The sequence below is a fragment of the Cynoglossus semilaevis genome, chromosome 11 (assembly GCF_000523025.1).
Source record: "Cynoglossus semilaevis isolate Cse_v1.0 chromosome 11, Cse_v1.0, whole genome shotgun sequence".
Lineage (NCBI taxonomy): Eukaryota > Metazoa > Chordata > Actinopteri > Pleuronectiformes > Cynoglossidae > Cynoglossus > Cynoglossus semilaevis.
In genome coordinates this window covers 2,344,470-2,355,625 of record NC_024317.1, presented here as the reverse complement: position 1 = coordinate 2,355,625, position 11,156 = coordinate 2,344,470, and the positions used below count along the sequence as shown (strand labels likewise).

At 45.5% G+C, this 11,156-nt stretch overlaps 1 protein-coding gene across 4 annotated transcripts in view; it reads left to right on the top strand.

Moving 5' to 3' along the window:
• wnk2 (WNK lysine deficient protein kinase 2) overlaps positions 1-10,469 on the top strand; it is a 23,945-nt gene extending 13,476 nt beyond the window's left edge. For 2 of the 4 annotated variants that reach the window (XM_025060365.1, XM_008319813.3), the window contains 17 exons: positions 367-912; positions 1,194-1,243; positions 1,334-1,496; positions 1,581-1,697; positions 1,936-2,106; positions 2,482-2,524; positions 2,612-2,773; positions 2,879-3,750; positions 4,309-4,366; positions 4,448-4,512; positions 4,630-5,219; positions 5,829-6,061; positions 6,143-6,373; positions 6,524-6,622; positions 7,371-7,415; positions 7,979-8,277; positions 9,975-10,469. In XM_025060365.1, the coding sequence (XP_024916133.1) occupies positions 367-912; positions 1,194-1,243; positions 1,334-1,496; positions 1,581-1,697; positions 1,936-2,106; positions 2,482-2,524; positions 2,612-2,773; positions 2,879-3,750; positions 4,309-4,366; positions 4,448-4,512; positions 4,630-5,219; positions 5,829-6,061; positions 6,143-6,373; positions 6,524-6,622; positions 7,371-7,415; positions 7,979-8,277; positions 9,975-10,244 (4,014 nt within the window). In that variant the 3' untranslated portion in view covers positions 10,245-10,469. The remainder of the gene's footprint in view (positions 1-366; positions 913-1,193; positions 1,244-1,333; positions 1,497-1,580; positions 1,698-1,935; positions 2,107-2,481; positions 2,525-2,611; positions 2,774-2,878; positions 3,751-4,308; positions 4,367-4,447; positions 4,513-4,629; positions 5,220-5,828; positions 6,062-6,142; positions 6,374-6,523; positions 6,623-7,370; positions 7,416-7,978; positions 8,278-9,974) is intronic. The other 2 variants (XM_025060363.1, XM_025060364.1) reach the window with 2 other exon arrangements.
• Positions 10,470-11,156: the final 687 nt, after the last annotated feature.

Sequence of the window (11,156 nt, the reverse complement as noted above, 5' to 3'; positions counted from 1 at the left end):
CCGGGTCCGACCCCCCCATCCCCCCCCCCCCTACGCTGAGCCAGACGTGGCTGAGCAGCCTGTCCAGGTGAATATTCCACTGAGTTCTCATTGTAAGGGCTGGTGATGGGAAAACTGTAATACTGAGGTGTACAATCCATTTGACTGCTCCGTCTAATGCAGGGGTGTCAAACTCACGTTGGTTCAAATTCATCAAGCGGGCCGAATTTAACCCTCTTGTGGGCCGGTTTTGGCCCGCGGGCCGTATGTTTGACACCCCTGGTGTAATGCATGGCAGGGCATGCATATTGAGTTTATGGGAGAACAATATGGACCTGACTGAACAACAGCTGCTTTAAAGTGCTATGGTTGTTGTTCCAATCACAGGCAACAGTTCCACAGGGAACTTTAGGAGACGTTCAGGTCCAGCCCGTCCCACACGGCCTCCAGAGCCCACCGTGGGGGGACAGAGACGCCGCTGCAGCTAACCTGGACGTAACTGCACCTCCTAGTGGTCCAGCTCCGGTGCCGTCTACGCTACAAATGGATTCCCAGACACAGACACCAGTGTCGGCTCCGGCCTCAGCAGCGGGTACGGTGGCGGTCTCTGCTGGTCCGACGAGTGAACCATCGACACTGACCCGTCCAGGCCCAGACGCACCTTCTGCTGCAGACCGACCCCAGCCCTCCGCGGGTTTGGTCTTCGCCTCGGTCCCTGTCACTCTTCCGGTGAAATCTGCAGCCTTGGCCTCTGCTCCAGCTCCGGCTACGGCTGCGGCTGCGGTTGCAGATGCAGTTTCAGCTTCAGTGCTGCACCCTGCTGGCATCCACACAGCAGTGTCATTGCCTGAATGTGCCAGTCTGGGCACGACTCAGCAAAATCTTGAAACCACATTTGCATCCAGCACCTTTCAACAGGAGCCTGGTGCAGAGGTAAGGAGAATTTTCACACTTCACAAACCAATCAGCAGCAACGCTCGCTGCTGATTGGTTGGTTTTCTTTTTAGTTTCATCATGAGGGCAGTTTCCTCAGCTACAGGCAGAGACAGTGACAATATTTACAAAGACCATTCCCTACTTTGAAGAATGAAGAATCAATACCTAGAACATCTTTTAAAAAAACCAAAACAAAACAAAAACACGATTTTTTAAAAATTTCAAAATACATTTTTATTTAGATCTTACTAAATGCTTGTCTGTGTTTCTTTCTGCAGGAAGTACATCAGGACAGACCAGTATCTTTACCCAGCTACACATACGACAAGTGAGTGAAGTAATATATTCACAAAAATTAAGTTTGTCCTCTACATGTAGCGTACATCATGGGGTCTTGACTGAAACCTTTGACCTTTAGTCTCAGTACTGACGTGACATCTGGGAAGGAGACCAGTGACGGCTACGAGGGCTCGGCCGGTGGAGTCAAAGGCGACGGAAAACCCAGGAAACACCACCGCAAGTCTGCACGGACGCGTTCCCGACAAGAAAAGACCAGCAAACCCAAACTGAGCATGCTCAATGTGAGCCGCGGTGTCATCTGTGCTCATTTCTGGTTACAAAATATCAATGTTTCAGACTGTTAAATGTGACCTCTGCCTCCAAAGGTCTGCAACACTGGCGATAAAATGGTTGAATGTCAGCTGGAGACACACAACCACAAAATGGTGACCTTTAAATTTGATCTGGACGGCGACGCTCCGGAGGAGATCGCTACTTACATGGTGACTCCACAAGTCAATTCTTTGTTTAGTTTAATTTAATTTAATTTAATTTTATTTTATTTTATTTTATTTTATTTTATTTTATTTTATTTTATTTTATTTTATTTTATTTTATTTTATTTTATTTTATTTTATTTTATTTTATTTTATTTTATTTTATTTTATTTTATTTTATTTTATTTTATTTTATTTTATTTTATTTTATTTCCACATCATCTAAAACTCTTCTTGTCCACAGGTGGAGAATGGCTTCATTCTGCTGCTGGAGAAGGAGATCTTCATTGACCAGCTGAAGGACATTGTGGATAAAGCTGAGGACGTGCTGAACGAAGACATGGAGGGGGAACAGGCCTCCACCCTGAGCTGCAGCCCCCAACAGGGGCAGATATCTGAGGGAGTGGTGGGAGAGGTAGGACGACGGCATCGTCGTAGCATCGTCATCAGTAAACATTACATCAAACTCACGTCGGTCCAGGGCCTCGTTAGATTCCCTATAAATAACAATAAGTCCATGTTTTTCCCTTTTTGTTTTCATGCAAATAAGTACAAATAAAAATGAAATATTTGACAAAACGTCAGTTTCAACATTCACCAAAAGGGACAGTTTTGGCCCCTGGTTTACACACAGTGTCAGGTGTTGAGACAGACATCAGTCAGAGGGAGTCAGACACATGAACATGAACACACAGTGTCAGGTGTTGAGACAGACTTGACATGAACAGCGTCAGTGTCCAGTCCCACAGTTAGCCACTGAGCTAACACCGCGCTCCCTCTCCCCCTGCAGACGCAGCAGCCTGGAGCTCCTCAGCCAGTCTACCAGCAGAACGGTAAAAATAACATCTCCGCTCTACTTTGTTCAAAGTGTCCACATCAAAAACCCCGGAGGTGAATTCCTGAAATGTTTTGTGTTGCAGTTCTTCACACGGGGAAACGCTGGTTCATTATTTGCCCCGTTGAAGAAACTCCCACGTCCAGCCAGGAGACGCCGTCTGACGGCACGACCACGCAGTCACCCGGGAGTTCGACCAACACCCAGCCTGCAGACAGCGGCACTGCAAGACCCTCCGCCTCCAGAGGTGACTGTACACAGTCGTTGGGAAGCAGCACCATCTAGTGGCAACAGCTAGAAAGGCTGTTATTCCCTGCTGTTTGTGACTGTCTTTTCTTCTCGGCTCCTGCAGATGAAGGTTCATCGTCGACCATGTCCGGCGGCAGCGGAGGTTTCTCCTACGAAGTGTACGGATTCTGCAGCCCTCCCATAATGTCGAACACAGACCCTCTTCTTCTGGCCACCCTCTCCCCCCCTGTGTCTGCCCCACCGACCCTCCAGTCCGTGTCGTCGGTGGAGCCGGCCAGCAGCTGCGTGCAGCCCAGCGGGCCTCAGACCAGACCGACCAGAGCTCAGACTTTGCCGCCGTCATCTCCACGCATGTCTTTTCCCGTGCACGACCTGCAGGGGTCGCCTGTGGTTCCCAGTTCTCCGGTGCACTCCGCTCAGCCCATACCTGACATGGCCAGTCCGGTGTCAATAGCAGAAGAAGTGCCGTGCTGCCCTCTAGTGATGCCACTGTCCCTGGACGTGAGTGGACCCCAGGCCGGGTCTCCTCTGACCCCGCTCCCAGTCCAGGAGCAGGATCCAGCCAAGGAGGCCGTGTCCGTCTCCTACACCACGGCCACACGCAGTGACCGCCCGCAGCAGCCCGTGGTGCTGCATCAGCCGTTTTCCAGTATGGGAGGAGCCAAAGTGTCCTCGCTCCCCCAGAGCCCGGCTCCTTCCCAACACGGGGCGGGGCCCGGCGAGTCCGACGGGGAAGGGCGACTCGGCCGCGGGGGCTTTGTTGACAGCACCATAAAAACACTGGACGAGAAACTAAGAAACCTGCTGTACCAGGAATACGCCCCCATGTACCCATCAGGCTGTGCGGCGGAGACACCAGGCTCCGGCACCGAGTACGTACAGTTTCCTCCTGGTCCAGAAAGCGCCACAGGGGGGTCGGGAAACAGCACGCCAGGGCCCATGGGGGAGGGACGCTACAGGACGGGAGAACAGCTGGTGAGCGTGAGAACGTGACAAACACCAGATGTTAATTATATGATTATTTAGATTATATATTATATATTTGCACATTTTAAAAGTATATTTTTTATATTTTCAATTTTTTATTTTTTATTATTATCTGTAAGAATCGTTTTAGTTTTTTCCTCTGATAAATGCCTGGGTTTCCCCAAATGATGTGTGCCCTGAAAAAAGTTTTGGGGATAAACGGCTGCATGTTAAAGTGAAAGCCACTAGATGGCAGCATTGCAGCTCATTTTATAAATCTATTTGTATGCAGAATGCTGGTACCAGTGGTTTGTACATATAAATACATAAATATTACCAGGCCTGTATTCGGCATAGAGTTAATATCGGACATCCCCTAGTATTTTCCAAATTATTTGTCACATTTTTTTTTGTTATTATTTAATTTAAACTTGAAATGAACCGAAGGCTTCAAAGCTGACAGCAGAGTGACACTCGTTTCCACATTCCTTTATTATTAAAACTCATCTTCATCTTCGTGGAAGAGCAGTTTTCTCACGCCTCTCTTTCATCTCAAATCTTTTCTAGCCTCAAATTCCGGAGCGACTGGATAGTCTGAGCACCCTGAGTGACTCAGCCGTCTGTGGTATGTACTGCAGCGTTTCTGTTCCAACACAAACAAACGACAAACGACAACATAATTAATTAATTACTGGATGTTTTTCAGCGTCGCTGTCAAGAAGACATGTCCCTCATTCTGCTTCGTGCTCTGGAACAAGGGGCCGATTCAAGGTGCGATGTGTGTGAATGTGGACACGTGTTGGAAGACGAGCTGTTTTTCCAGATTAGTTTAATTACCTTTGAATTAATCTTTTTTTTGAACGAGTTTCTGTTCTTCACTCTTGGCAGATCATTTCTGTTCCTCCTGAAGTGGCCAACAGACGAGATGTGAAACAAAGAAGTTGGAGCAGCGCCGCGTCCCCGGCTCACCCCTCCATATATGGTCAGGACCAGGGTCCGACTGAGTCCATGGTCACGTCCACCACGATTGGCCGTTTCTCTGTGGTCAGCACCGAGGATGACATCACACAGAGAAACCGCTGCAGCCGATATTCCGCGCCGCCGGATTTCTACCTGGACACTCCCCCCTCCATGGCCAAGCGAGGGTCCCTGCCCCGCGCTTTGACCTCCAACTCGGTCCCCGCGGACGTCACCATCCACGGCCGCTTCCTCTCCTCGGACTCCGGGGCGGAGAGTAGCCCGGCCAAGATGGCTCCTGCCAGCCCGTCCCGACACACTCGCTCTGAACGCAGAGGAAGTGACCTCATGAAGAGAGCGGTGGCCTTCCTCCGTCGTTCAGGGCGCAGCAGCAGCGTGCAGAGCTCCGACTCGCCCAGCAGGCACGGGGGTGTGCAGGGCTCGGCCTACGGCAGCAGCGACAACGACTCGGAGATGGAGGACACGGACATGAAGAGAGAGCTGCAGCGGCTGAGGGAGAAGTAAGGACTGATCTCAGTGAAAACTACAAGCACAGAGTACTGGTACTTCACCTGAAACTTAAGTAAAAAAAAAAAAAAAAAAAAATTCAAAAAATAAATTTACAAAAAAAAAATTAAAAAAAAATTTCAAAAAACAAAATTTTCAAAATAATTTTTTTGATAACTTTTTTTTTCAAAATAATTGTTTTGAAAAAATGTTTTTTCAAAAAAAGTTTTTATGAAATTTTTCAAAAACTGACCAATTTTGAATGACCAAAGAATGGACAGAATCAGGAATGAGGTCATTAGAGGGACAACACAGACAGTAAGGTCAGGAGAAAAAGCTAGAGAAGCCAGATTGAGATGGTTTGGACATGTGCAGAGGAGGGACAAAATAAAATTTTCAAAAAAAAAATTTTTCAAATAAAAACATTTCTTGAAAAAAAATTTCAAAAAAAATGTTTCAAAGAAAAAAAAATTTTCAAACAACTTTTCTAGAAAAAATCCAAGATGTTTTGCATCTTAAAAAAAAAAAAGTGTTCCAATTTTTAAAGAAACTGATCCTCAAACTCATTCACTACCTCAACATCTTATGAGCCGATCAACATGTTTCCGTCTCCGTCCTCCCAGGCACCTGAGGGAGATCTCTGAGCTCCAGGCCCATCAGCGTGGAGAGGTTGAGCTGCTGTATCGTCGACTTGGTAAAGCTCCTCCTCCAGGTCTGGGTCTTTCCAACGTCGCACCACACAGCAGCCGCAGGAAGAGGTCCAACAGGCACAAGCTGAAGCCCGGCAAACTTCTCAGTCCTCTGGTCCAGCAGTTCAGAAACGTCACGAGCAAAACGTCCGACTCCACCCGATCCGGTGAGTGTCGTTTCACCTACGCCCAGTCAGGTCACAGAGGTGCGGGGTAAGATGGGTTTTTCTTTTTCTTTACATTTCCAGGTGCTGCTGCAGGAACCGGGGAACCGGCGCTGAATTTAAACGGTTCTCCGGCCAAGGCTCCGTACCCGGACTACGGCAGGGCTCGCTCCTGCACCAGTCACATTCCCAGCTCCACCTCGGAGCCGGTGCAGACTCAGCAGCCCTGCTCCCTCAAGGGCTCTCTGTCCTCTGATAATATTTACGCTGGACTGCACGCAGACGGTACCAGCACACCGGCTGCACCAGTACCAGGTGAGTGTGGACGACTGCATTCACCAGAGAAGTGACTTAGCGCAAATATTTGCTCTTGTGTTTTGGTTTGAAATGATGGAGAATGTTCTGTTGAATGGGCTCCTCTTACTCTGGTTGTCTTTCTCCCCCTCTGAACTATGCCCTCTACAGGCTGGTCTAATTACCCCCAACCATCCGAGAGAGTCAGCCATAAATCCAGTAGCAAGCCGCGAGCTAGATTTCTCAGTGGGCCTGTGTCTTTGTCTATCTGTTTGTACCTCTTTTCTTCTGCCGTAGCTTCTCGTCTTTGTTCTGCGTGTTTTCACTTCCATGTTTGTTTTTTCTGTCTTTGTTCTGCTGGATTTTCTGTTGCCTCACCTCATGATTTTTAATATTTTTTTAAATCAATATTTTCTTTGGAAAGATGTCAAAGGTTGTGTGTTTTTGTAGTGGACATTTTGAACAACCTACATATTTTTTCCACAATTTTCTAGTGTTAAAAAGTGTTAATCTCTAGGGCAGGGGTCACCGTGAGGGTCAGTTGTTGCTGTAACTACTCTATAACATATGAATAGATACAATTCTGCAATTGATTAGTATTTATTTAAGTTACAAATAAAAAAATTAAAAAATTGATCAAGTTAAGAAATTCAAGCAGTGCCAACCACACTAAATGACCTGGGCCCGCGGGCCCCATTTGGCCCGCAGGCCTTGAGTTTAACACTTATGCTCCAGGGTGTTTGAGGACGTGTTCTTCATCACAGTAAAGTGCTGAATCATTATATTTTATCGTCACTTCCTGCGACTCTCCACCTGCATGTCTGCCTCCGTGCTTCGTTTCCTCATCTGCTAGCTTGATTTACAGTAGCGTGTTCCTTTGTTCCTTTGTTCCGCAGCCGTTCTCAGAAGCTTCTGTTGCCCTGTGTCCTGCGTTGGTCATCGTCTCTTCATCAGTGAATTTTCTAATTTGAAGTTTCTAAGTTTCACTTTAACTGATCTGGTTCTTACTGTGTCACAGGGACGACACTGAAGAGACTCTGCATCGGGAAAGACCGCGGCAACAGTACGTAGATGTTTCCGTCTCTAAGAGCTGAACCTGAAGGAAAACTTTTAAACTGAGGATAAAATGAAGCACTGCTGTTTCAGATCTCTTATTATTTGATTTAGTGGCTCACATTACAGATCTTTAAGTTGTGTTTTTCTACTTGAAATATGCTCAGAATATCGTTACAAGAGCAAAGCAACATGAAGCACTTCCAAACACAACACCGAGCATGAACTCACTCTAATTATAAAATAAAAAAAATAAAAATAGATAAACCAAGTATTCACTCTCATTCAGATCATTAAACCAAGTATTCACTCTCATTCAGATGGTGTTTGCGACGTCAACAACTGGGCGTTTTAACCAACATGATTTGGAAAGGTGAAAGTTAATCCTCCTCATCTTAAAATTTGAATTTGACAAAGTAAAATACACAGTGGTGTTTCATATTGAAGAGGTTCATGTTGCATTGCACTTGTAATCATTTTCTGAGCATGTGCAGAGAGTTCTCCTTCATTAAAAATCCTGTTCTTTGTCGTACCGTGACGTCAGTCGTCACGTTCTAATGTGTGTATTTTCAGGGTCCGCACCAGGACCGGGCGCTTTCAATCAGCCCCAGCAGCCGCCCCCTGGTGCCACACCTCCACCGCCTCCTCACCAGTCGGTGATGGCACAGGCTCAGGCCAATAACAGCAACAACAAGACCAGAACGTACAGCGGAACGTCCACCAGTGTCCACGACAGAGACTTGCCCGAGGACCTGCAGCGTCTCATGGACGACTGGGCTCAAGAAGTTCTCATTGTCACCCAGAGGCCGCGCACGAGTTCACTGAACTACAGTGAGCAGCGGCTGTGGGACCAGGTGGTTCAGAGGCAACTGGTTAGTGCGCCGCTTCCACCTTTCATGCTAGCATTAGCATTTGTCTGGTAATGTGGAGACGTCCAAGTCTGAAGTGATAAAAATGTTACATTTCTCGTTATTATAACACAGAGACCACAGTAACCTGTGAATCATTCATTTAATTCATTAAATTAATAATTAATTGAATTCAATTTTGTTGTACCACCGTGTTACAATGACAATAAAGACTATTCAATTATATAATTAGCACTAGCCTAACTGTATTGATGCTAACTGTTTGAAAGTTTTATTCGTATTATTTTAGTCATTTTATTACATCAATGATGCTAACTGTTTGAAAGTTTAAAATTTAAAAATTTTCTTATTACATTTTATTACATTAATATTTGTAATAATAATAACAATAATAATAATAATATTAATAATGTATAAAAATGAAATAATATAATCTGAAGAAAATAAACGTTAACATTTTAACGTTAGCATCAATCAGTTAAGCTAGTGCTAATTATTCACAGGTTACCGTTGTCTCTGTCAAGATAACGAGAAATGTAACGTTGTTTTTTTTTATCGCGTATTTGTTTAACGTACTTAATGGATTGTTGTTACTTCAACCTTAGACCAACTGCAGTTAATCATTTATGACACTGGACTTTAGGCTGAGATCGTCGGTGGTGGTAATGACAAACAGAATTAAAACAAATAGAAGACAAAAAAAACTAAACAAAACAGAAATGAGACGAGTTGCTTTAAATATATTTTTTATTTCACTTCCAAGAACATTTGTAATTTACAAACAAATTATTCAAATTTTTTTTTTTTTACTCCAGTGCTTTTTTGGTCCACTTTGAACGGACCGTAGTTCGTGTCCTGTGACAGTGTGTCTCTCTCCCTCGTGTGAACCCTGCTGCGTGGGTGTGTCAGATTCCGTGGAATCGATTATTTCTGTTTGTTTAACCATGGCGTTAAACAACTGAAATAAGCTCGAAACTCCAACGTATTCCTGCTAACGTCGAACTCGTCCATGTATGTAAATGAGCACACCTTTCGTCAGGCCGTTAGCAGCAGCAGCACCTCAGCGGTGTGTGAATCGATCATCATTTATTGTTGATTCAACATGAGAAAAAAAAAATACAGAAGAAACTCAGCAGCCCATGACTCACAGGTCGAAACACTAGCCAAAAACACTAGCCAATTTTCGTTCGTTAGAGATGTAAAGATAGAGCAACTCAGCAGGTGGTTTACGTGTTCCACGGTGCGTTCAAGGTGCCTCGGAAAAATTCACTATAATCATTCAACGTCGTCTAATAATAAAAATCATATAGTTTGTCGGATCTATTTGAATCCTAACATGATTTTTCGCTATATTTTCACTTTATATAGACGATATTTTAATTTTCTCCCATAATGAAAATCGATAATAAATCGAATCGTTAAATGGTATTAATAATGGAATCAAAAGTATTGAATTCCTATCAATTCCCAGTCAGATTTTCTTCTTCCTTTGTTTTTTGTTGTTCCTGGTCACTGCTTATTTATGGGACTACGCCCCCTACGGGCAGCTGTTGATGGTTTGGTTTAATTGAAGTGCAGTGCGAAAGAAAGAACTGAAGTAAATGAAGGCAAGAATACTGTTGTTATGTAGTAGTATTCTGTGTACTACGTATGCGTACTGCTAAATACTATACTGAACACGTGTTTCCTGTGTCTCGTAGGTGTCCTCCTGGACGGTCCCTAACTCTGAGGCCTACAGTGTCCCCCTGTCCTGGCCCGACAGCCCGGGGTCCACGATGATGAGCAGCCCCTCTACAGCGCCCCCTCCCAGCTATCAGCTCCACTGTCCCGCTCCGTTCAGGGCCGTGTCGGCCTACCCTCTCCCCGTGGGGGTTTTTGCCTTCCCCGTGGCATCCTCGGCCCAGGGCAACAGCAGCCCCACGTCTGCCCCCTCGTGTCAGCGGTCCAACCCCAGAACCAGAACTTTTTAACCAGAGTAGCATTGTGTCTTCCAGCTCTACTATAGGAAAAAAAAAGAAGAAAAAAAATTAACGATAGTGCTAGTCAATCTTTTGTGCATATACTGTATATATAGTATATATATATTTAACCAGCATGTATGTAACCATATGTACATACGTGTGTGTGTGTGTGTATTCAGTGCTGGTTCGTTCGCATCATCTCACCTCGTCGTCCCAGTGTTGGTGGGAGTCGAGTTCAATATATACAGACCCTCATTTGTACATAGGTCTTCCTCTCTTTGTACACCTGACGTTAGGGAACCTGTAGTTGGTGCTGCAGCTTCGTTCACTCACCGTCAGGCCATCACTGTGAAGACTTGACGTCCTGGTCGCTAGGACCAGGTGCTTTACTCCTCCTCCTCCTCGTCCTCCTCCTCCTCGTCCTCCTCCTCCTCCTCGCCGTCTATGAAATGCTTCCAGCACAAAACGCTTGAAATAACTGTAGGAGATCGAATGAACTTGAACTCAACCTTCAGGGGGAAGGAAACACCCGTGAGAGTGCCTTGAACTGAAGTGTCAAATTAAAGCCAACCCTGTCGGACGTTCCGTTGATGCTTTCGCCGTCGAGGGTAAACGATGCGTTTAGAACTCTTTGAGTGTGGATGACGTTTTGGTTTGGGTTCATAATCACCGCTCAGTGTCACGGGTTCAAAGAGTTACATCCAGAGTTTTCACACACGTTTACTGGAGATTTCTCCCATGTTTTTCTTCACTGATGTTTGGAACGAACAGAGGCAGGACGGCAAACACTGTAAACCAGGGGTGTCAAACATAAGGCCCGTGGGCCCAAAAGCGGTCCGCTCGGCGGTAAAAAAAAAAAGAAATGCACAAGCCCTTTCATGTTTGTGAGAAGTTGTAGCCACACAAACGCACCAGCTCTGT